This window comes from Rhineura floridana, chromosome 4, assembly GCF_030035675.1.
Source record: "Rhineura floridana isolate rRhiFlo1 chromosome 4, rRhiFlo1.hap2, whole genome shotgun sequence".
NCBI lineage: Eukaryota > Metazoa > Chordata > Lepidosauria > Squamata > Rhineuridae > Rhineura > Rhineura floridana.
Window position 1 is genome coordinate 172,604,879 of NC_084483.1, and position 26,156 is coordinate 172,631,034.

The window sequence follows — 26,156 nt, forward strand, 5'->3', positions numbered from 1 at the left end:
TGTCATCAAGCCTGGAATATTAACCCAATTGTTGCTGAAATAAGAAGTGGTTCTTCTTTATTTTTGTTTTGCTTTGTTTTTGTGGTTTTAAAAATGGCAATCAAGAAAGTGGCTGAGAATCTGGAAGTAACTATGTTTCAGAAAATAATGGATGAGATTGAGATAACGAAACAAACCCTGCGACAGGGTAGTAAGGAGCTGAAAATTGAATTGAGCAAAATGACGCAGGAGCTTAAAGAAATAGGGGATCCTGTGAGAGAGGAGAATGAGATCAAAGATGAGAAAAGAAAAAATAAAGGGAAGATACAAGCCCTGGAGATTGGAACAAATGTGGAATTGGAAAAAGATCTGGAGTTTATGGATTTTAGAAATAAAATCTACTGTTTGGAATTTAACGTTATCTCTGAAGAAATTAATGAAGATATTAGAGATAAAGTTATCAATGGCTTGGATAATCTTTCGGACTGGAATGACGTGATGGAGTTTGATATAGAGAAAATCTATGGAATTAACTGCAGCCATGTGACAATGGAAAAACTCTCAAGAGATGAGCCAGTGCATTTTGTAAAAAAGAAGAACAGAGATATGACTTTACAACAGTATTTCAGCAACTTATTCAGAATGGATGGCAAGAAAATATTTGGGATAGAGGAAATTCCCATCAGACTCTTATTATATGACTATGGCTACGACAGCAAGATTATTATGGAATACTGATAATGGAAGATTGGACACTGAAATTACTGGACTTAACAGGACTATTGGAGATGGAAGATGGAACTAATAGGGATAATGGAATAATGGCTATTGAAATTATTGAACCTAACAGATTTTGATGAGATGGATTAATCAAAATGTTTATTTGGACTATGGTTATGACACATCACACTATGTGACGTCATGATGGTTATGACAATAAGATTATTATAATTATTAACGAGATGGATTAATCGACATGTTTATTTGGAGAAAAATTGATAGATATATTTCTTAAAGAACTGAAACCTCTCTTTGACTTTTTGTGGAAAGAATAAAGTAATGTTTATGAGATTTGATGATTAATTAAGATAACTACTGGAGGAAAGTGATTTTATAATATGATTTAAGAGACAGGATTGTTATATATTGTAGACCCATAACTGATTTGATCTGTGACAAATGGGAAGTCAATTTTTTTTTGTCTAATTATTTTTGTTTTGTTTTGTTTTTTGTCTTTGAATGTTTTATGATTTTGTTTTGTATGTTTTATGAAAATTTGAATAAAAATTATTGGGGAAAAAAAAGGCTCCCAGAGTGGCTTAATATAATAAATTAAAACAAGACAATCCCTGCCTGCAGGCTTACAATCTAAAAGACATGCACAAAAGGAAAAGGGGATGATAAGAAGAGAAGAGAAGAGAAGAGAAGAGAAGAGAAGAGAGGAGAGCAGAGGAGAGCAGAGGAGAGCAGAGGAGAGCAGAGGAGAGCAGAGCAGAGCAGAGCAGAAAAAGCAATATATATATATATATATTTTCTCCGCAGTCTTAAAAAATGGGTTTGGGGGATCAAACTGATCCCAAACATGTGCACTAAATTTCATGATGATATCCCAGTGCTCAAGGATGATTTTGCAATGCAATGTACTTTTTAACACTATCTCCCTCTTGTAAATGGAAAGTGTTTGTACTGTATCTAAACATGCATTCTAAATTTCATTTCAGTATCATTCAATATTTTAGAGAAATAGAATGTTGCAAACGAACAGAGAATGCCAAATAGGCCAGTTAACCCAACGGTCTCACTTAGCTTTGGTCATAATATTTAGGGATTTAAAAGGGTAGCTGCAATTCTTCATCACCATCAAAAAGGCTTTCTCCTGGGGTCATTTTAGTTAAGCATGATCCCCAATTGGCTAGGATTTGCTTCTGTGACTAATATAGGAAGCATTGCTCTCATTCTAAATGGGTTTCATTTGCCCTTAGTGACATCAACTAATAGCCAACTTGATGGCTGTGTAGTATTGTGATGACATCATATCCAGCATGTGATCTCTGATTGATTAAAATAACTCAATGACAATTGAAACAGTAGCAACAGGGAGCAAAACAATGCCTTTACACAGCTGTGGACGTGTAGGAATCAATAGTTTTTCAGATGGGGTTTCAGCTGCCCAAAATTGATATTTGCAAGCTGAAAAGCAATCCTCACTCATCCCTAGTAATATTTATGCACTTTAAATCGCATGTAGCCAGTCTATGCTAGCCAAGACTCACTTGCCCCAAGGGCCAGACATTTTAACCCTACCTTATACCCTAATGTAGCCAATGACCTTGTCCTCCTGTGTTGCTCTTTTGCTGCCTCTCCCAGTCTTGATGCATGATAAACTTTTGTAGATAGTTCCCCCAGCTCCAAATAGTTGTATTTGATCATGGGATACACATTTACTAATAAAAAAAATTACCAAGCAGTTTTAAAAAGGTTTCTGATTCTAATCATTTTACTATTTTGTTGTTTGGGCATGTGATGCTGGTGAGAGGGGTTTTTTTTAAAAAAAACATAGTGATTTGGCTTTGGGTAGATTAATGAAAAAGCTGTAGCTATGACCAACTGAAATAAACTTATGCTAAGGTTAAATGATCAGAATTTCAAGTGTATACAGATGAAGGGTTCAACATGCTCCTAGTGGAAACAGTACTAAATGCTGCTCAGAGTGCAAAAGGGTTATATAGTCAATTCGGTCAGTTTGCTCCATAGCAATCTTTTGCTATGTATCAATCTTTTGCAGTTTAATGACTTGGCTGTTTTCCCACCAGCCTATATTGCAAAAGCTCTTGCTGAAAATGGGCTCTGTCCTTCTTAAAGACTGCTAACAGTACTGCAAATCATGCTGCATTTAAATTTCCGCAGGTGCCACTCAATGTTTTTGAAGAGTAAGCAAATAGCTATTTGAAAAAGCTAATCCATTCATGATTTTACATGCCATAACTCTCCATAGCATTCATAAATGCACCAGATAAGCTAGCCGCTGACAAACAGTGTGACATTTTGCAAGTCACTCTATTTCTCTCTTTCCTATAGCTCTGTTACTCTCTTACAAGATTGTATCTTTTTGTGGCTAACAATGTCATCTGTTGGTCTGGTGGTGGTGAAGCCACATGTAGGATGTCTATATAACCCCATCAAGCAATAGCATCATGCATCATCACAAGTTTAATAAATAAATATAGAAATCTCTGTTGGGGTGGACAGCCAATTTTTCTGTGTTCTACAAGTGCAGCTGTGGCTTTTCATTTCTATGGAATCATTTAAAGAGTTAAACTCACGGTAGCAGTACTGGGGCTAAACCTCAACCCTTGGTAACTTATTTATTTATTTATTTATTATTTTATTTATATCCTCTCCTCCCTCCCAGCAGGAGCCCAGGGCACTAAAAACACTTAACAGACTTTAAAATACATTAAAACAAAACATCTTTAAAAACATTTTTTAAAAGAGCTTTCAAGACATCTTTAAAAAAAAGTTTAAAAACATTTTTAAAAAAAGGTTTAAAAACATCTTAAAAAACAATTCCAACACAGACGCAGACTGGGATAAGGTCTCAACTTCAAAAGCTTGTTGAAAGAGGAAGGTATTCAATAGGTGCTGAAAAGATAAGAGATGGCGCCTGTCTAATATTTAAGGGGAGGGGAATTCCACAGGGTAAGTGCCGCCATATTAAAGGTCTGTTTCCTATCTTGTACAGAATGGACCTCCTGATAAGATGGTATCTGCAGGAGACCCTCACCTGCAGAGCACAATGATCGACTGGGTATATAAGGGATAAGACAGTCTTTCAAGTATCCTGGTCCCAAACTGTATAGGGCTTTGTATACCAAAACTAGAACCTTGAACTTGGCCCAGTAGTGAATGGGCACCCATTGCAATTCTTTCAGCAGCAGGGTGACATGTTGGTAATACCCTGCCCCAGTGAGCAGTCTCACCACCACATTTTGCACCAGCTGCAGCTTCCAGATCAATCTCAAGGGCAGCCCCACATAGAGTGCATTACAGTAATCCAGCCTGGAGATTACCAGTGCGGGGACAACAGTGGTCAGACTATCCCGGTCGAGAAACAGCCACATCTTATCAGCCAAAGCTGGTAAAAGGCAATCCTAGCTACTGAGATCACCAGGGCCTCTAGCGACAAAGATGGATCCAGGAGTAGCCCCAGACTATGGACCTGCTCTTTCAGAGGGAGTATGGCCCCATCCAATGCAGGCAACTGACCAATTATCTGAACTCGGGAACCAGCAACCCACAGTGCCTCCGTCTTGTTAGGATTCATTCTCAGTTTATCGGTCCTCATCCAGCCCACCACTGAGTCCAGGCAGCGGTCCAGGGCTTGAACGGCCTCTCCCAATTCAGAAGTTACAGAGAAATAGAGCTGGGTATCATTAGCATACTGCTGACACCTCACCCCAAATCTCCTGATGATCACTCCCAAGGGTTTGTTATAGATGTTAAACAGCATGGGGGATGATGGTACACTGTGGCACTCCAAAGCACAACTGCCAAGGGGCCGAAAGATAATCACCCAATGCTATTCTCTGAAAACAACCTTGGAGATAGGATCGGAACCACTGTAAAACAGTGCCTCTGATATCCATCTCACCAAGTCGGTCCAGAAGGATACCATGGTCAATGGTATCAAAAGCTGCTGAGAGATCAAGTAAGAATAACAGGGTTGCACTCCCCCTGTCCTTCCCCCGATAAAGGTCATCCATCAGGGTGACCAAGGCTGATTCAGTCCCATAGCCTGAACCCAGACTGGAATGGGTCAAGATAATCTGTTTCATCCAAGAGTACTTGCATTTGCTGCACCACAACCCTCTCAATCTCCATCCCTAAAAGGGGGGTATTTGTGACTGGTTGGCAATTGTTGCAGACCAATGGGTCCAGGGTGGGCTTTTTTAAAAGCAGTTGAATCACCACCTCTTTCAGGGTGGCTGGAACCACTCCTTCCTGCAATGATGCATTGACCACACCCTGGATCCACTCTGTCAACCCCCCTTGGCAAGCTTTAATAAGCCAAGAAGGGCAAGGGTCGAGAGGACACATTGCTGGCTGCATCATCGCAAGCACCTTGTCTACATCATCAGGCCGCATCAACTGAAAACGTTCCCAAGAAGTTGCAGCAGACGTTGCACTGGACACCTCATTGGGGACTACAGTAGATGTGGATGGGGCATCAAGACTGCTACGGAGGCAAGCAACTTTACCTTCAAAGTGCCTTGCAAACAATTTACAGCGGGCCTCTGAAGGTTCTAAGACTCTGTGTTCTTGTTCTGTGTTCTGTGTTCTTGCACTCGGGTCCTGCTTGCGGGCTTCCCCCAGGCACCTGGTTGGCCACTGTGAGAACAGGATGCTGGACTAGATGGGCCACTGGCCTGATCCAGCAGGCTCTTCTTATGTTCTTATGTTCTGTTTCCCCAGTGGTTGATCCCAATCATTCATAATCAAGCCTGCTCACGTTTGCGAGCCCATCCTGGATGGTTGTTGCTTTTCCTGGACTTTACTGTGACACAGTGTTTAGAATGTGTTACAGAATGTTGGGAAGTGGCTTTTATAGAACTTGTGGCCCTTCATTCACAAAGTCTGTGGAACAATGTTGTAATCCTATGCTGTTTTCCCCATGTAGAAAGACCAACATGGAAGAGAGGGGCACATCTGCCTCTGTTGCAAAATATATGCTGTCACTTTAGGCATCCCAGCGCTAGGGATGGGTGAATCTGTCAGTTTGGTTCCTCTCCATTTCTCATTTTTCCATCCTTAAGTTCAGTTCCCCACATTTCTGCATCAATTTCCAAACTCTTTTTTTAAAAAGTCCTCATGAAAATTCACCAGCATTTTAATATGCATTTCTCCTAATGTGCACATTTTTGTATGCAATTTTCCCTAAAATACACATTTTTGCAACGTTGCATTTTGTATGTTATGTGTGTTAGAGAAACAACTTCCCCTAATATATGCATTTGTGAACACTTCCCTGTAATATATACATTTTGACTGCATTTTTTGGTTGGAGAACTGCATTGCAAAATCGGAATTTGTGCAAATTTGAAAGGAGAGCTGCATTTTGGTTTGTATATAGTTTTGGGAAGTGCAAATGAGGTCAGTTTGCATTAACATGTGAGCCAACCTGTATTCCCCTCCCTTCCTACCCAACACAAGCTAGTATTAAGGCTGACCCAGAAGAATGGGCTGGTAAAAAGTCTCAGTGGGATGCATGTGAAGTTTTGATTCTGTAATTTTATAGCTCAGAGTAAATTGTTTTCTCACATTGTTTGTACCGAGTTTGGCCAATTGGTTATAGAGTGCCCTGGATAGGTAGTAATGGTGACTGAGAAGACAGTTGTCACTTATAGCCAGGGAACAGGAACAAGGAAAACACGGTGGTGGTGGTGATGTTGGGCAATCAATTCTGTTAAGTCAGTATTGCCAGACACGACTTCTCCTAATGGGTAGGGATGTCAAATACTAATGTACAGTGCTGATTACCAAGACCAGAACAAAATCCAATAAAATATTGCTAAAAGCCATAGTTTATGAAGGGGCAGGAGTTTTTAATGTTTTTAATTGTTGTAAACCACCCAGAGTGCTTCAGCTATGGTGCGGAATACAAATGTAATAAATAAATAATAATAATAATAAACAATTTGTATCTGGCAGCCATAAGTACACACTGAGGAAACACCTGTAGCTATTAGCTAAACAGAAGAGCAGATAAAAGTTATTTCTTTACCATAGCAAAATAAATTACACTATCTTCCTACTTATTTAGACTAGAAACACACAAGGAATTTCATTCAATCCATACTTTGAAGCAAACTGACCTGATCCACACCTCTCGGACTAGGGTGTGGATCCGTACTTTGTGCTTCTCTGAACATTCACAATGTTGTTTTCAAATGTGTACAGTGCTATGAGGTAGTCCTTTAAACTGTCCTCATCTTTCTTTTATAAAAAGGGAAGCAATGCTCCAAGCAGCTATAGAGCCCATTTGCGGCTGCAACAGCCAAACACATGCTCAAAATAAGTTGTGGTATTTCAATGTGAATTTTAGTCTGGACTTTTTAAAAAAGATCACAAATAGAAATGGAAACAGGAAGGAATATATGAACATAAGCATAAGAAGCTAAGGAATGCTTTGCTGAATCAAACGAAAGGTCCTCAGCTTCATGTTTTGTATCGCTTATTGCCTGCTTAGATTTCTTTTGCCACAGTTTATGTTCCTTTTTTGTTTTCCTCATTTTTACTTCTCTTCCGTAGTCCCCTGATCTGCAGATTATTCTTTGGAGCATAAAAAATTTAAAGGCCTTAGAGAAGATTAGATGTACTAGGTAGGCTTTTGGTTTGACCTAGCAGAGTTTGTGTTAGGAGAGAGAGAACAGGGCATCTATATGATACATATAGCAGACGCATATCATAAGATCTTTGCTGGATCAGGCCAAAGGCCCATCTAGTCCAGCATCCTGTTCCCACAGTGGCCAACCAGATGCCTATGAGAAGCTGACAAGCAGGACCTGAGCGCAGCAATGCTTTTTCTCCCCACTGCTGAGTCCCAGCAACTGGTACTTGTTGAAATGAGAGGCAGCATTGCTTGTAGTTAGTTATGTGAACCGGTGGGGGTGGGTAGACAGAAAAAGTAACATTTGTGTTCCTCTCAGTGACTCTCTTGTGATTTGTTTTTTGAGCCTCTCTTCCTCCTTTGTTCTCAGACCACATTTTTCCTTTGTTCTTCCTGCATGTTGTGAGGATGTGCCGTCCTAACCTGTCACGCAAAGGGATGGCTATGTACAGTTGTAGTAAATAAACTTTCACTTTTCTTTCTCACCTTTACCAGTGGCCTTTGACTGCTTTGTTGCAATCACTATGTACGTCTGCTGACTTCCAGCAGTACTAAGAGGCATCCTGCCTCTGACAGTGGGGGTACCACAGAGCCATCGCGGCTAGAAGCCATTGATAGACAAATTCATAGAGCAGAAGGCTAATCTCTTTTAAAACCATCCAAGTTAGTTGCCATTCCTGCATTTTATGGGAGCAAATTCCCTGGTTTCTGTATGTAGAAGTATCACGGACAAGAAATAGACTTATAAGCTTATAAGAACATGAGAAGAACCCTGCTGGATCCAGCCAGTGGCCCATCTAGGTATCTCACAGTGGCCAACCAGATGCCTATGGGTCGCCCACAAGCAGGACCTGAGCGCAAGAGCACTCTCCCCTCCTGCGGTTGCCACCAACTGGGATTTGGAAGCATGCTGCCTCCAACTGTGGACACAGAGCAGCTTAGCCTTCACGGCAGCCTTATCCTCTATGAATTTGTTCAATCCTCTTTTCAAGGCACCCATGGCTCCTTCTTATGTATGTATGTATGTATGTATGTATGTATGTATGTATGTATGTATGTATTTATTTATTTATTTATATACCGCCCCATAGCCAAAGCTCTCTGGGCGGTTCAGCTTCTCCTATCCTTCTTCAGCTTCTCCTATCCACAACATTTTGTTTGTTTATTTATTTATTTCACTCCGCACTAAAAGAAGATGCGGAAGAGCTATTTACTTTTGTGTGTGCCCTTCATGTTTCCCTATATGCAGACCAGGACCAGCAGAAAAGACAGGCGCTCATTAAAGCAGTTGAGAAACACAAGAAAGAAATGGCCCAGATCCCTTCTGCTGCTCCTCCAGGTCATTCCAGGAGCATTTCCAATAAAGTAAGTGAGCAAATATTTGTTGTGCAATCTGCAGGCAACCTACTTTTGAATTCAATGAAACATGAGCTGCTGTTACGCTTGCTTCCCAGGGGCTCCGTCCCAAGCTTGTTCAACTTGTAGCTAGCATTTTTGCTCCTATTAAGAATGCGAACAATCTCAGCTTCCCCCCACCCCCCCAAAAAAGGGAAAGTAAGGCTGTAGCTGTCGAGGATGTAAATAACTGAAAATAAGCTGGCAGCCTACATGAAAGAAAAAATATTCAGTGGTGCCACCAAGATAGATTTTGAGGCAGATGCCCAACAGAACCCTTACCATCTCATTTCCACTTCACTGGGCAGCATGTATACATAGATGAGGACTTGATCATACATAAAATTTGCTTTGCAAGTGTGCAAACCAATGTGTGACTTAGAAACTGGAAAAAGCTGCATCTTCTTCGAGGTGGGAGCAGATTTGTCATGTCCAGGTCAGGCACAGAAAACAGGATGAAGTGAGTGGGTGGGATAATGAAAATATGAGCAGAAGGTAATACCGAGCACAGCGTAAGCCATCATACCAATATTTATGTCAAAAACAACTCCAGCTCACAGGAACATGTCAAATCACATGGGACATGTGCCGATTAGTTTCACTGCAGAGTGGGCGAAACAAATGGTGTCGGGGAAAACAATTTAAATTAAATACTGAATATGCAATCCCTGACTTAATGCTGTTGTAATAGTAATAAGAGGTTTAATTATAGCAAAAACCAGCTTAGTTGCTAGGAGGGGGGACAAAAGCAAGGAGTAGGGAGCAATGTCACATACTTAAGGAAGGCAGCTTGTTCAGCAGAGAAGTGGATCCACAGCTGGCTAAAGAAACATACTCAAAGAATGCTTATCAAGGCTTTCTTCTCTAACAGGAGAGAGGTAACGAGCAAAGTACTGCAGGGCTCAGTCCTGGGCCCAGTGCTCTTCACTGGGTGAGGTGGTGCATGGAGTGCTTATCAAATTTATAGGTGATACAAAATTGAGAGGGATAGCTAATACCCTGGAAGACAGAAACAAAATTCAAAGGGATCTCGATAGGCTGGAGCATTGAGCTGAAAACAACAGAATGAAATTTAACAGGGATAAGTGCCACGTTCTACACCTAGGAAAGAGAAACCAAATGCGTAGTTATAAGATGAGGGATACTTGGCTCAACAATACTACATGTGAGAAGGACCTTGGGATTGTTATTGATCACAAGCTGAATATTCAAAGTGTTGGTTCTTACCTATAAAGCCCTTAACGGCATTGGACCGCAATACCTGGTGGAACGCCTCTCCCGCTATGTACCAGCCCGTTCACTGCGCCTGACGTCGAAGGCCCTTCTCCGGGTTCCAACGCATATGGAGGCCCGGAGAGTAATAACTAGAGCTAGGGCCTTCTCGGTGGTGGCCCCCGAGTTATGGAACACCCTCCCTGATGAGATACGCCTGGCGCCTTCTTTGTTATCTTTTTGGCGCCAGGTAAAGACCTACCTCTTTGCCCAGGCATTTTAAATTCTACTTTAATTTGTCTTTGTCTTAATTTTGTTTATATATTTTTATACTGTATTGTTTTCATGTTTATTTGTGTTTTAACCTGTTTTTATCTTTTGTACACCGCCCTGAGAGCTTGTTGCTATAGGGCGGTTTAAAAATGTAATTAAATAAATAAATAATATCAGCCAACAGTGTGATGTGGCTGCAAAAAAACCAAATGCTATTTTAGCCTGGATTAATAGAGGTATAGTTTCCAAATCATGTGAAGCAATAGTTTCCCTCTATTTGGCACTAGTTATGCCTCATTTTGAGTACTGCATCCAGTTCTGGACATCAAGAAGGATGCAAACAAATTGGAACAAGTTCAGAGGAGGGCTATCAGGATGATCAGGGGACTGGAAACAAAGCCCAAGAGGAAAGACTGAAAGAACTGGGCATGTTTAGCCTTGAGAAGAGGAGGGGTGATGATAGCATTGTTCAAGTACTTGAAAGGTTGTCACACAGAGGAGGGTCAGGATCTTTTCTAGATCATCCCAGAGTGTAGGACATGGAATAATGGACTCAAGTTACAGAAATCCAGATTTCGGCTGAACATCAGGATAAACGTCCTAACTGTTAGAGCAGAACGACAATGGGAATAATTACCTAAGTAGGTGGTATGCTCTCCAACACAGGAGGCATTCAAGAGGCAGCTGGACAGCTACCTGCCAAGTATGCTTTAAGTTGGATTCCTGCATTGAGCAGGGAATTGGACTCCATGGCCTTATAGGCCCCTTCCAACTCTACGATTCTATGATTTTATGCCTAATGTCAGTGTTACAAAATATAATAGCAAAAAAGCAAACAAAACAGTTTGGAAGGGATTTATCTCTCTGGTCTATAAGCGGAAGTTTGTAACAAGGGTGAATTCCAGCCAAATAAAATTTAGAGATCAGTGCAAAGTAGGGGTTGTTGAGTTTACTTTCATGTATTTAAGTATTTCTTTTCTTGAGGTCTACACAATGGGTGACCCACCAGCCCTGTGCTATATGTTTGCTTTTCCTCAGTGCAAGCTGGCAGGAGTAAACAGCTCAGCTTGGGATATTCACAGTAAAGTATTCACTGTGGTTTGCCATGACATGTGAACTGGGCCAGTCCTGGTTGGACAGCAAAAGGAGGATGTCATGGATCTCATGGGAGACATACACAGAAACCTTTGCCTGATAACCTTGGCAACTGGCTTGTGTATTCTTCTGAAGTGAAACAATCCGAGCATCCCTCCAAGACTCCTTGCTGCTCTCCTTCGGTTTTGCTTTCAATGACTATTAGTGATGCTGCTTGTCGTTTTGCATTGTGATATTTGTCTTCCGATGTTTGCTTTTGTATGAATGCTATTGGTGTTGTCTGTTGTTTCGTGTTGTGAGGTTTGTAATTAAAAACTGAAAATCACTTAGTATAACTAACTAAATAAGAATCTCCAGGGGGACTGCTACATACGTCTGGTGAGCTTGTTTGGCTTGGTTGGTCACCAGCCAAGCGTGATTTACTACTTCTATAGTCCAAAATTGGGCTCCTACAGGGAGGAAGGGCGGGATATAAATTTTGTTGTTATCATTATTATCATCATCATCAATAATAATAATAATAATAATAATAATAATAATAATAAACATCTGGAGGGCACTAGATTGGGGAATACTACTCTAAATGTTTTCCCCTATCTGCAGTGCTGCCAGAACAGCTGGAACTTCACTTCAAGAGCGTGGATGCCATCCTTGAACAAAAGAGAGCAATACTCTCCTCAATGTTTCAAGAAGACACATTCAAGAATTCAGTCCCCAGTTTTGAGTGTGGAGGAGGCAATCAAAGATATTGTCCGGTGGTCTTTATCTCAGACTCACAAGAATGGCAGAAGTAAAGCCTGGCAGTGTCCTTTCCCTCTCACCAAGTCTCACCTCCCAGTTCTGAGACAGACCAGGCAGAAGATTAAAATCCCTCAGAAGAAAACTTTTGCTGGAGATCTGCTGGACACACATGCACAATGGTTTACAGAAACAAAGCAGCCTTTTACCCCAAAACTTTTAAAAACAACAAGCAAATCATTCCTTTCAAAATACAGGTATTATAAGGCTTCACATGGAAAGAAAAGCCTCTCACTTGATCAACAATCAGACAAAAGACCAAGAACGTTTTACAGGTAGAACACTGTCCAGCTTAGTTTGCATGTGGTTGGCTAAAATGGGTGGCAAGCTGTCAGTGTTATTCAACATTTCCTTTTTCATCTTTCAGGTCTTTGGAAGATAAATGTCTAAGTTCTTATGCAGATTACTCTGTGTGGCATCCAGTCAAGGTTGTTCTACCCTGTTTGGGGTTGAATGAAATTACGTGGGCAATAATATAAGTAATTCTGTATCTGAGCGTAATGTGATTTTAGAGAAAAGCGATTGCTAACACGATAGAATTGCATCAGGCACAACTGAATAATCCTCACTGATTAATGTTGTTTAGTACAGTCAACTGTATGAAAGCAATAGAAAACTGTACAATTTGGGAAATTTAGTATTCAAAGTGGATAATAATAGTGGCCCTTTGTGATCTAAAGTAACAGAACTATCCTTAAAACATAAACACTGTTTAAAAGCATATGAAAATAATTGCTGAATTACCCAACCCAGAATTCTCAGTGCAAAAAAAGAGAATGAAAAAGCACATATAATGTGTTCAGTTAAACTAATGTAGTCAGAAATCTTGGGGAACACAATATTCTTTCAGTTTGCAATATCTTGCACTTTAAAAAAAAATAACAAAGGACTATGCCTGAATTTAGAGTGCCTCCTTTCACTTTTCTTTTTGGATATTACTGATTAATGGAAATTAAAAATAGAAAATAAGAACTGTATCAGAGAATGTATCACAAAAGTACACCAGTCTGATATTTATCATCAGATGTGCCTTCCCATGCTTCAAAAAACAAAACTCAGTGTAAAAATGGTGTGATCGCCCAGTCCTTTTGCAACCAATATTTTCCAGCCCTGTTTTGAATCTTTTGAAATCAGGCTCAAAAATAATAGTTCTGCCTCTTTGGTAAAGCATCAGCCAAACAATGCATAATAGGGTAGTAATGAGAGACTAATCTTGCCTGTTCTCACCCCTGGATTGCTCATTTTTCATAAGAGATCAGCAACCAACAAAAGAGAGCAATTAGGGTTGTATCCAATTGTGTCCCTCACACTGACAGAAGGCTCTTTGATCCAGCAGAACAGGCAAGTTTTGCTGATTCATCTTCCCTCCTGCAGCCCTTAACATCACCTCCCATGAAGTTCTGAAGGGTCCCCCAGCCTTCTAGAGTAGAACTGGAGGAGATCAGGGGACTGCAGAGGAGAGAGAACTGGCAAAAATCCCCTCCCTCTCTCTTCTATTACTGGAAGTCTCTGTTGGATCAAAGAGCTTTCCATCAGCACGAATGACATCATTTCATACTCTTCCCTTTTGTGAATCAGACCTGTTACAAATCCGTTATGAAATTTGATCAGGGATCTACAGATTTTAGACCCTGAAGGTCATACTTGCATGTTTGTCCTATTTTATTTAAAAATGTACTAAGCCCAAATCATATATGATATGCAGTGTATGTAGTCTGTAGACCATATTCACACAATAAATAAATACAAGGATGATGTTGCTTGTACTGTAGGAACTGGTCCTGCCGTTGACGGAGTTCAGGGTCAATCCTCAAGTAACTTTCTTATATGGATGACTGCGACCTCCTCTCTGTGCATGCATACACACTGTGTCCCTTATGACCTTGCCTGTTAGAACAGGGTTCTGCTTTGGAAAGGAAACAATGGCTAGTTCATTTTTGGTTCCCATAATGTATCCTGTAGGAAGCTAACTATTGTGAATCTATGTATAATATACAAGAAGAGGAAGCAATAGAAGAATGAATATGAAGCAATTGCTTATTTTCATTTCTCCATGTTTAACAATTATAGAAAAACACATTGAGCTCAGCTTCTCTACAATCACTGCTTTATGCAAAGTAAGTACCTTGCACATTTCCTTTTTTCAAAAAGATATTCTCTATGTAATGGAATACTAAAATTCTGATGCTTATAAAAGATTCACACAACCTGGAATGTGAAGACAACTCAGTTATGAGAACATCAGAAGAGCCCTGCCAGGTCAGGCCAAAGGCCAATATAGTCCAGCATCCTGTTTTCCACAGTAGCCAACTCGATGCTTGTGGGAGGCCCACAAGGAGCACAAATCCTCTCTTTACCCTTGTAGCTTTTGTCATGTCAGTGATCAGTACTAGAGATGCCCAAGAAAAACAGGTAGAATGTATTTCAGATTCTCTAACTTCCATTGTTCACACACACACATTCTGAAGTTAGGACATGAGTTTCACTGTTCAGCATGTGATTGGTTCATAGGTCACAGTGTAATCAGAGTTGGATGCCTTTAGCTCAGGAACAGCACATAGGCTAGAGCTGGTCTCACATTCTGTCTCTGCAACTAAGGCATTTTAGTGTAATTAAGTCTGGAAAAGGAAACTATTTGAGACCTTGAAGAAGGCCACAGTGGACTCAGTGTACCAATTGTCCTATTTGATATGTTCAAATTAAGCATATTTAATAGAGGTATGTATTGGATTCAGATGAATCCTGAATCCCAAGGCAAAATGGGATTGCCACAAGGTGGTATGAGTTGAAGCAGGGACCCCTGAAGTCCTTCATGGTGCCTCAGCTATTCAAACATTTTTTTTTAAATGCTATGGAAGTATCTTCTCTAAACTGACCATAACACCAGGGTAGGGCAGTGGGGAAGGGAGAACGGACCTCAAAACTGTAACAGGTGTCCTTGTGGGAAAACCAGTGCAGCTATCCTTCAGAATTTTGGCAGGATCCATGCCTGCAGAATTTCACCCAAGTATGCTCAAAAATAAAAAAGCTATCATTGTTTCCTTTTTCTTAAAAAAAAATATATATATATATTAAAGGCGCCAGGCACAAAAGCCTCTGGACCTATTTATCTGGAATTTGGCCAGCTTTATCAATTCTCAAAGAGCGAGTAAGCCTAGAAATTTCTTTTACTTCTGTCAAAAGGAAAAATATCTAGTAGTTTTTGGTTTCCTAACTGCAAAAGGGAGAATGAAGCAGACATGAATAGGCTCTGAGCCGAATCAGGCAACCTATGAAGTACCCGCAGCTGACTGAGGTAGGCTGTTTTCTGAAGAACCAAATCAGGATCTGAACCAAATCTTGTGATCAGTATACACTCCTAATATTTAAGCCACATTGATTAGAAGAGTAGGAAATGAATACTTAATTCTGCCATTAAAATCAATTGGTCTCTAAAGTGCTTAGAATTGGTAAAATGGTATCCATAACGCTGCCTTTAATCTAATTCACTGCAAGTTGTTTGTCAGTTTTAGCAAACTGGGAAAACATAATTTACTTATCCTGGTGTGCTGCTTCGTGTTGATACAGAGAAGAAGAGTTGAAGTACCTTCGCTTTCTTCAGGAACTCACAAGGGACATTTTGATTAGAAGCTGTTACTGCAAAGAGTGAGTAATCAAACTTTCTTCTAATCATTACTTAATTCAGGGGTGGCTAACTTGTGAACCTATGGATGTTGCTGGACTACAGCTCCCATCAGCCCCAGCCAAACATGGCTAATGGTCAGGGATGATGGGAGTTGTATTTCAGTAACACCTAGAGGGCCACAGGTTTCCCTCCCCTGATAGAATGCCTTTTTTTAGATAAATAAATTAGATCTGGTTACACATGCAAAATATGCATTCCTCAGTTGCACTACTTTTCTTAAGACCGGGTTTGCATACTGATGTTAAGAGTGTATGCCAAACGATTACAAATGTTTGGTCCGTGAACACCATCACATGTTTGAAACAGTCCATTCCACCACAAGTACAGACACTGGGACAACAGCGTGAGAAGAATGATACAAAAGCAAGGAGAAATTCATTTTAAACTCTTCTCTTTAAGTTATTGTTTTAAAACACTCAACTACAGAAGAAACGCAAGCAACTGGCCTGCGTCTAGTATCCTTTCTCTCTTTACTGCTTTGAAAACTAGGCCAGCATCTATTTTCCTTGTTGCTGTTTTCATTGCTGTATTTTGGCTCTCTGTCATATCTCCGCTGATGTACTTTTTTCCCTTCTCTTTCTAAGGGTATTGGGGGATGCATTTCAGATGTACTCTGGAAAGAGAAGGCGTGACCTTGATGAGGTGAGCAAATACACACACACATACATACGTATATATAATTAAACATGCTGTTATCAGCAGTACAATAGCCCAACATCTGGGTAAATAGAACAATAATTTATACAATTTGGGCTGCTACACTTTTTAATTAAAAAAGAAAACAAAATTAGATGCCTGCTGAATGAAGTAACAGCTACAGTGTGGATTATATGTAAAGCAGGAAAAAATGTATTCCCCCCCCTCCTTCCCATAGTGCAACTTATCATTTGATGAAGTAAATATGAGCCTGAGTCCTGATTAGGGATGGGGGAGAAATTTGATTCCGTTCGCATTTAAAGCCGAATTTATCAAATCCGCACTTTCTGAAACAATTTGAGAACTGAAACACAGCCATCCTTTCAAGATTTGCACTTATCCGAATTTTGCAATGAAGTTCTCCAACCAAGCAAGATTGAAATATATATATATATATTAGGTTAAAGTGTCCACAAAATGAAAATATTGAAGTAACATACACAAATGCATTATATTAGGATAAAATGCTTGCAAAAATATGTACATAAGTCAAAACTGCATACAGATGTAGGAGAATTAGGAGAAATTCACACTAAAATGCTGGAGTATTTTCATGAATTTGCAAATTGCTGCAGAAGTGTCGAGAACTGAATTTAAGATTTGAAAAGTGAGAAATGGAGAGAATCAAAATGGACAGACCTTTCCATCCCTAGTCTTCATTTAGACGAAGGCAGGCCCTTACTGTAAAGCATGTCTGCCTCTGTGCATTTCTGCTGTTTGTGCCATTTGGACCAATAAATAAAGCCAGAGAGGATTTGTAATCCTCCATTTTCAGAAACAGATCAATTGATACATGAGCTAAACTACAAACCCTTGTCTCAGACTTTGAAGTCCTCCCAGCTTCAAAACGCCTTGCTTGAACCCTGTTCTGATGGTGCAAAGTGCGTGTTGAGCAGAACCAGACAAATACAGGGCAGCATAAACACGGCTGCATCTTCTGATTAAAATACAAAATGCTGGGGTGGAAGGTGGAGATGGGGGGGGTTATGATCCACAAGGAAATCTTCATAGCATTGTTCTTCATGACACAATTCTCATTTAAGGACTCACTGATCCGGATCGCACATCATCATTTTAAGCAAACTATAGTTTAATGTTAACAAGTAATTTGCTACTGCTCAGGGCTCAAACATTTCCATGGTGCTCCTTCGTTACTCCTGCTGCCGCTGCACTGCAGACAAAGCGAGCAAGAGTACAGCTTGCTGTGTTGCCCAAACCAGGGCTCAAGGTTTGCTTCCCCAAACAAACCACAAGTGGTGACATTTATTTGGAAAGAAACATACCATGAGTCTGGATATGGATGACATGAGAAGCCCAACTCCGGCTTGTTTTGTCCACAGTGCAGCAGCAGCAGTGGGGGAGCACCACAGGAACTTCCGAGCAACACCCTGGTGTGGTAGGGCAGACCCATGGAGCAACCCTTCTGACACAGGTGTAACTATAGCATACCTGCACAGGGTGAGGCAAGGTGGTTCACCAGTAAACATATCCTGTCTTCCCCCCTCCACACACACACACACACACACACACACACACACACACACACACACACACACACACACACACACACACACACACACACACACACACTTCCAAACAAACATTTGGAGATGTTACCTTGAACTTATTGCTTACCTGGGATAATTTGATTTTGTGTACATTCATTATTTAAGATCGATAGGACTGAGTAACATCTCCCTTCTCCGTTTCTGGAGAACAACAAGCAAGAACATCAGGACAGCGCTGCTGGATTCAGACCAAAGCCCTATTTAGTCTAGCATTCTCTTCTCACAGTGGCCTACCAGACACTTATGGAAAGTCCGCAAGGATCTTACTAGGGCTGATGAGAAATTCCCTCCCCGATTCAACAAACCTAATTCATAGGGGAGGAGAGCTGGGAAAGGGCATTTTGCCAATTTCTGGGAGGAGGGGAAATTGGATCTTTGCCTTAGGTATGTATGCAATATGGTGAGCGGTGGCTTCCTTCCAGTTCCGCCACCCTTCCTTGATCTGTGTGGGAGAAAGTCATGGAGGTTAGCTGGCCAGCCAGCCAGAACAAAAGCTCTGCTGATGGGGAACTGATCCATACCCTAGAAAAATGCCATATGTAGGTTACCACTACAATGATCTACATAGAGCATTTTTCTGGGGGTGGGAAATAATGGCCACTGGTTGCCCACCAGTAGCTGCCTGCCAGCAAAGCTCTTGCTGGTGGCTGGTCAGCTAGCTGTATTGTTTCCTGCCCGAACAGATAAGGAATGGGAAAAGGGGAAGTCACCATTGCTTGCCATCATACGTACATAAGGTAAATCTGCATCATACATACGTAAGGTAAATCCCTCTGAACCATCTTGTATATTTTCTTCCCCCGCCCCCGGCAAACCAATCACTTCCCCATTTCAAAGTGGCCAGATTTGCTGCCTCTTGGCACCACTACTCCATATTGCCATATCAATTTGCGGGGGGGAAGTAACCTAGGAAATGACCCTCAAGCACGCTAGCTATACTAAAACTGCTGAGCAGCCTCATCTTGTTAAAAGCTAGCGTTCTTTGACAGTGTTCTGGGAAACAAGAGGTTATGTGGGAGATAACCATGTTCATTATAAAGGACGATTAAGAGGTAATCTAGATAATTACAAAGTAATTGGATTGTAGAGTGGCTTTGTGTCATTCTAAGTGTAACAACCGTGATAGAATGGGTAGTTTTGGTAACAGTAGCGTTCAGACATTAGTGTGAATAACAGTCAGTAGGTTGTACAAAATTGGTTAAAGCACAATCACAGCAGAATTTAAGGTTGCTTAAAAAGAAAAAGAAAAAAGATAATGGCGCTTTGCAAAATGGTTTATTAAAATGAATGGATTTCTACTATACCCTGGCTGGCAGTTCTGAATTCATGCCTTATAAAGTCAAATTCTGCAAGACATGAAAAGATTTTAATATGATCACATTATCTGAACGTTTTGATGTTCAGATAAAATATGTATGCAATCCTTTGATGATATATAGTGAAATATTTTTTCTCTGTCTCTTCTTTCCTTCTTTCTAAGTTGCATGTTTGTTAGGGGAAGGGCCATAGCTCAGTGGCAGAACATGTGCTTTGTACACAAAGGATCCCAGGCTCAATCCCTGGCATCTCCAGGTAGGGTAAGGAGAGGCCCCTGCCCAAAACTCTGGAGAGCTGCTACCAGTCCAGAAAATGATACTGAACAAAATGGACCAATGTTCTGACTCTGTATAAGGGAGCTTCCTGTGTTCCTATGTATATACTGTTGTGCGCCATCCCAGTCTCCGAGCAGTGAGAGATCTCCAGCGGTACCTGCGCTTGCCCAGGGTTTGGTTTCCTTGGAAAGAAGATCAGCAGAGGCTGTGATATCTTTATGAAATATGGTTTATTTACACACATTCCAACCTGAGCTTAAGATGGAGGGGTTCAAAACATCAGCAGTCCAATAGATCTTGCTTTTCCATCAGGCTTATAGGAGACATCCTGACCCCATCGTGCAGGGAGCAGGCCTCTCTGCATGTCTCCAGTTCCCTGAAGCCAGGAGAGTTTCAATAACAATAGGATCTCCCTGGCCCATTCTCCAGCTAATGGGCACTTGACAGACCCATTAGCCCACCTGGCCACTCTGTTAGATTAACAAAGGCGACTTATCTGATCAGTGGAGCAGATTTCTCCACTGCAGAGACTACCTCCAGGTGCAGGGTTTCAAATCAATTGATGGAAGGGGACTCATAGAAATCAGCCCCAAACCCATAACAATACATCATATAACACCTTGTGTTTGTATGTGTGTAACTGTATCTATTACATCTTATATAATAAAAATATAAGCCATTATGTCATAACACAGTCATGACATCATGCAGTGTTAGGTCAGGGGCGGGGCAGCAAAGACAGGGAATGGGCAGGCCATACAGCAGCGGGTGAGGCCTAGCAAGGCCCAGTAAGTTTAAGATTACAGCTTTGGTTGCTCTGCTTGGACAATGAGAATATATTACGGTCTACTTTTTGTTGTCTTCATAAAGTTACTTGCAGAGTGGAGTTGTTTGTTGTTGTTATGTGCCTTCAAGTCGACTTCGACTTATGACGACCTTATGAATCAGTGACCTCCAAGAGCATCTGTCATGAACCACCCTGTTCAGATCTTGTAAATTCAGGTCTGTGGCTTCCTTTATGGAATCAATCCATCTCTTGTTTGGCCTTCCTCTTTTTCTACTCCCTTCTGTTTTTCCCAGCATTATTGTCTTTTCTAGTGAATCATGTCTTCTCATGATGTGTCCAAAGTATGATAACCACAGTTTCATCATTTTAGCTTCTAGTGACAGTTCTGGTTTAATTTGTTCTAACACCCAATTATTAGTCTTTTTTGCAGTCCATGGTATGTGCAAAGCTCTCCTCCAACCCCACATTTCAAATGAGTTGATTTTTCTCTTATCTGCTTTTTCACTGCCCAACTTTCACATCCATACATAGAGATCGGGAATACCATGGCCTGAATGATCCTGACTTTAGTGTTCAGTGATACATCTTTGCATTTGAGGATCTTTTCTAGTTCTCTCATAGTTGCCCTCCCAGTCCTAGCCTTCTTCTGATTTCTTGACTGTTGTCTCCATTTTGGTTAATGACTGTGCCGAGGTATTGATAATCCTTGACAAGTTCAATGTCCTCATTGTCAACTTTAAGCAGAGTGGAGTAATAAGCCATTAATGAACATTTGTGTCCTGCAGCCATAGAATCTATGACTTGAACTAGTTTCAACCCGAGAGGCCATAATGGGTCAGTGACAAATATTTCCAAACACTTTAATGAGTCTACCCAGGTAAGTAAGGCTAAGAATCCAGCAAGGCAGAAAATGCCCTTTTCTTCATTTTTAAAATTAGCCACCAAGACGTATCTGTGTGTCCTATTTTGTGCAATGGATGATAAGCGCAAGAGCTGCAATCTTTGTTTGTTTCTACAAAGCATCTTTCTGATTCTTTCTGAGAAAGCTGTAGAGATAAATGAGAGGGTTGCTTCATATTGCTGCCATTTGTGTAATGGTTTTAAACAGACATCATCTCAAAAAACTTTCCTCTCCTCAAAGTTCATAGAAATTAGACATAACTGAAGAAGAGGTATAGCAGATGCTTAACAGCTTCTATGGTCTGATTTCATAGCTCACTGTTCCACTCCCAGAAAAACAAGGGACGACAGAGACATGGAATCTCCTGTTGAAGTGATGCCTCCGCCATTCATGTTGGACTAACAGATGAAAACCTTTTCAGCAACAACTCATCTGGGTCTTGATTATTTCAGGGCATACCTTTGCCCATATAAACCTCTCCAAAAATCTAACTTTAGCTTCAGGTTTCAACTTATATACAGGCTAGGCTAGTTTCCATGAAAAGCAGGGCCTTCTTAGTTATGGCCCCAGAATCCTGGAATCCTCTTCCAAAGATTATCAGGTTATCTTTCTCTTCATCTACAGGTTATCTTTCCCTCCAGAATAAGCATGTTCTAATTCTTTCATGCTTTTATTCATTAACTTATTTTCCTGCTGAACTGTTTAATAAAAAAAAAACTTACATGCATCACCTTATGAACTAAAGTTGAAAAATGGTATGTAAGTTCCATAAATAGACAGATAAAAGCCCCATTCAGGCATTCTTAAATTGTACTTATGGAGGGTGAAGTGGGGTGTTGCAGAGTTTATCCTGTGCCCAGTTTTCTGGATGAAGGAGCCGAGAGAGTGCTCAGCCAATCTGCAGATGACATCTGAGTGATGTGGCTAATACCTTAAAAGTGCAATCCTAAAGTGGGGTTTTACCACCTTTTCAAATGCCGTGCCAGGCTTAGAAACAACAGGAGGAAAAGGAGACATTCAGTCGTGCTCAGGAGTGTGACTAAACATCTCCCCAGTTTGGGGGCACGTCAAGGAAATAAAACAGCTTTGGATTATTTTGATTGAAGCTGCTTCCCCATTCCTCAGAACGCTCCAGGCATACCTTTTTAGTTTGGAGTTTGATGTCAGTTTGGCCAGGGCATTGGGGGACCCAACAGTGCTGGGGAGGGAGGCTCTGAAATCAGAAGGATAGATCCAATTTTATCCTGTAGATGCCCTCTCAGGGACCACAGGATTGAACCTAAAAGACAGAAACAGGAGTCAAGATGATTTTGACAGGTTGGAGAACAGGGCCAAAACTAACAAAATGAATTTCAACAGCGCTAAAGTTCTGCACTCAGTAGGAAGAACTGGATGCACAAAAACAGGATTGGTGACACCTGGCTTGGCAGCTGTACATGTGATGAGGATCTAGGGGTTTCAGTAAACTACAAGCTAACCCTGAGTTAGCAATTCAGTGCAGTGGCTACAAAGGCTACTGCAATTCTAATTTGCATCAACAGAAGTGTAATGTCCAGATCATGAGATGTATGAGTAGTATTCTGCTTTGGCCAAACCAGTAGTGCAGTGGCTAATTCAGAAGTGCAGGGTCCCTTCACAATAGTAACAGCCACACACCCCTTTTTTGCTGCTGGGTTGAGAATGAGATCCTTGTTAATGCCTTCTTACAACAACAGATGTCCCTAGGAGCCAATAAACATGAAAAGGGAGAGTGTTAGCTACTGAAAAGATTCTTCTCAGTGACTGAGTCATCTTTCACCCTGCCTTCAATCAGCAGAAAAGGACAAAGAAGCATGGGCTCCTACTAGGAGGAAGGGTGGGATAAGAAAGAAAGAAAGAATTCTCAGGGTCCACTCCTCTTTCATGCTGATTGGCTCATAAGATGCTGGACATAGGGACCCTGCTCCCCAAAAAGGAGGTGATCTAAGATCCCCTCAGACCCCAAACTACACCCCTGGGCCAGACTGCATCTGAGGGATTGTGCCCATTTTTAAGCACCACAGTTAAGAGGGATATCAACAAACTGAAACTGAAATCCAAAGGAGACTGACAAAGGTGGCCTGGAGACCAAATACTATGAGGAAAGATAAGGAGTTGGTAGGATTACTCTGGAGAAGAGATGAAGTAATATGATAGCTGTCTTCAAATATTTGAAGGTTTGCTCAATGATAGAGCAAATTTGTTTTCTCTTGCTCCACAGGGTAGGATCCAGACCAATGGGTTCAAATTACAAGAAAAAAAGATTTAGATTAAACTTTAGGAAGACTCATGATAGGAGTTTCAGACATGGAACAGACTGCTTCAAAATGTGGATGCTTAGAGGTTTTTAAGCAGTGGATGGATTGCCACCTCTCAAGGCCTATTTGTTTATAAAATTTATTACACACTTTTTATTATAAAAGAATCCCAGTAATAGATTTTCCACACTGGCTAAGGGTTGGACTAGTTGGCCTTTGAGGTACCTTCAAATTCTATCATCACCTTTTTACTGCTGTTATTTAAATTGTGTTTTCTTTTTGAGATTTTAATTTTATAGATTGAATTTGTTTTTAACCTAGGAGTAGCGAGGGTATTACAGTGCAATCCAAACCCAAGATCCGCCAGGATGAGCAAGTTTGGAATAGGTGGATCTTAGTCTGCCATGGCTGAGACAGGGATCAGCCAGGGCTAAGCTGGTGTAACTCCCTCATCCTGGCTCAGCTGGGGCTATGCTGTCATAACTCCCTCAACCAAACAGAGGCGGGGCTTCGCTGGCTCAGCTGGAGCTCATCCAATGGAACTTAAGTCAGTGTAACTTACACTTGTATAAGTCCCAAAAAAGGGGCATTCTGGGTGTGGCAGGACAGGGCAAGGAGACTTTCACCTATTCCAAACTGCCACACTATTTCCAAATGTGCCATGTTGCCACAAACAAAGTGAAAAAGCATAAGAAGAGACACCAATAATCCAACTGGTTTCTTTCCAACTAATGTACTGTTGGTATTAGGGTATTAGACTTTGTAGCCACTTCTGCACTTCTCTTCCATGTGTTTTATCTAATCATTTATATATGCTATACATTTAAATATAAATTTAACAAACAAACAACAAACAATTGTATTAGTAGCCATCAGAACATCCTAGGCACCCACAGATTAATTATGTGAATTGTGAAGAAGTACTCAGAGCAACCTCTATTAAATGACCCTGGGGTTTCCTCAGGTACCAGAGCAAAGCGTCCATTTAAATCTCAAAATAAACCCATCCCCCCCCCATCAGACAGTTTAAGCATATAAAAATAGCTTAAATGGGACTGAGAGTAATATTTCTGCAGTGCCAGTGACAAAGATCTAGCTCTTTTCGATCATCATGCATTAATATAATTTTATTGTTTTTTACACACATGCCTACACACACACTTAAGGGATTAGCTCAGCTGGACACAGCTTAGTTTCTTAGTCGATAGTCGACAGTTACAGCTGAGACTGTCAGCTTTGTATAATGAGTATCTGTTGAACACTGCAAATATTTTACTACTCACACAGGCATAATACAGCATCCTTTGTTTCTCTGGACAGGAAGCAGTAAAGTAAAATTTAGTGAAGTGTGAAACTAGGCCAATGAACAGTCCAGAATTATTATGCATAATTGTGACGGTCGGAAATGTAATGCATTGAACATCAGTGCAGTTTAATTCTCAGAACAAGGCTATTTTGGTGCCTCATGACACCTCTGCTTTGTAAATAGATCTTTAATTGCTTTAACTGATTTTAAGATTGTATTTTTGCATTGTTGTAACCTGCCCTATAGTGAAAAGCAGGTATGAAAATCACAATAGGCAACAAACACATAAGAACGTAAGAAGACCGCTCCTAGTTCTTCTCTCTCTCTTCTCTGCAAAAGAGTGATGGATTTGATCTCAACCATGGGTATGTGTATTAAAAAGGATGATCCATATCCTTAGAGAACCCCCTTTCTCCTTTCCCCTGTCCTGTTGGTCCTTCATGAGGAGCTAAATGGTGCTTAATGGCATATGAAATATGTAGGAACCCTGTCTGCACTTCCCATAGAGGAATCTGTCCCTTCCTCCCCAGGGTTTCAGAATGCAGGTGACTTGTGCTCCTAATAAGAGTAGCCTGTGCACACTGCTCTCTGAAGATATATAGTTACATAAAAACATGATTATACAAGTACCATATCTGGAAGAAGATACAGCCAATCATCCAAACCTACAAGTAGACAAAAAGTTCCCAGATTGCCAGTTCTACATACCCTATGACTTCTGTGTAGCGACAGAAGTGGAAAGTAACTTAAGGCCTTGGATAATCTTTATAGCTTTCTTTAGTAAACCCATAACCTAAACTACCTTAAATAGCAGCCTTGTGCCTGGCATTGCTCAACATTCTATGAAACAACAACAAAAAACCAGTGGAGTTTTGAACTCAGTGGTTAAAATCAGTACAGATGTGAAAGGTTCAGTTGCCATCTTTATTCAAAATGGCACCCAGTTGTTATCTAACATAGATAAAAACCTGCTGCTTGATCTTAGCAACCATCATGCAAAATTTGGTTACAATAATCTTAAGAGGTATCCAAATGCATTGCAAACAACTTTTTAAAATATGTAATAGGTTAAGTTACCTAAAAGATACTATAACTTCTGTCCCTGAGGTCACATCCACACCATGCTCTGAAAAGCACATGGCTTTCTCCAAAGGATCCTGAGCAATGTAGCTTGTTAAGGGTGCTGGGAATTTGTAGCTGTGATGG

At 40.8% G+C, this 26,156-nt stretch overlaps 1 protein-coding gene across 1 annotated transcript in view; it reads left to right on the forward strand.

Moving 5' to 3' along the window:
* LOC133384497 (spermatogenesis-associated protein 7 homolog) overlaps positions 1-26,156 on the forward strand; it is a 102,068-nt gene that overhangs the window by 69,099 nt on the left and 6,813 nt on the right. The window contains exons 5-10 of the mRNA XM_061626443.1: positions 8,616-8,731; positions 11,945-12,414; positions 12,507-12,567; positions 14,210-14,256; positions 15,707-15,784; positions 16,409-16,466. Of these exons, the coding sequence (XP_061482427.1) occupies positions 8,616-8,731; positions 11,945-12,414; positions 12,507-12,567; positions 14,210-14,256; positions 15,707-15,784; positions 16,409-16,466 (830 nt within the window). The remainder of the gene's footprint in view (positions 1-8,615; positions 8,732-11,944; positions 12,415-12,506; positions 12,568-14,209; positions 14,257-15,706; positions 15,785-16,408; positions 16,467-26,156) is intronic.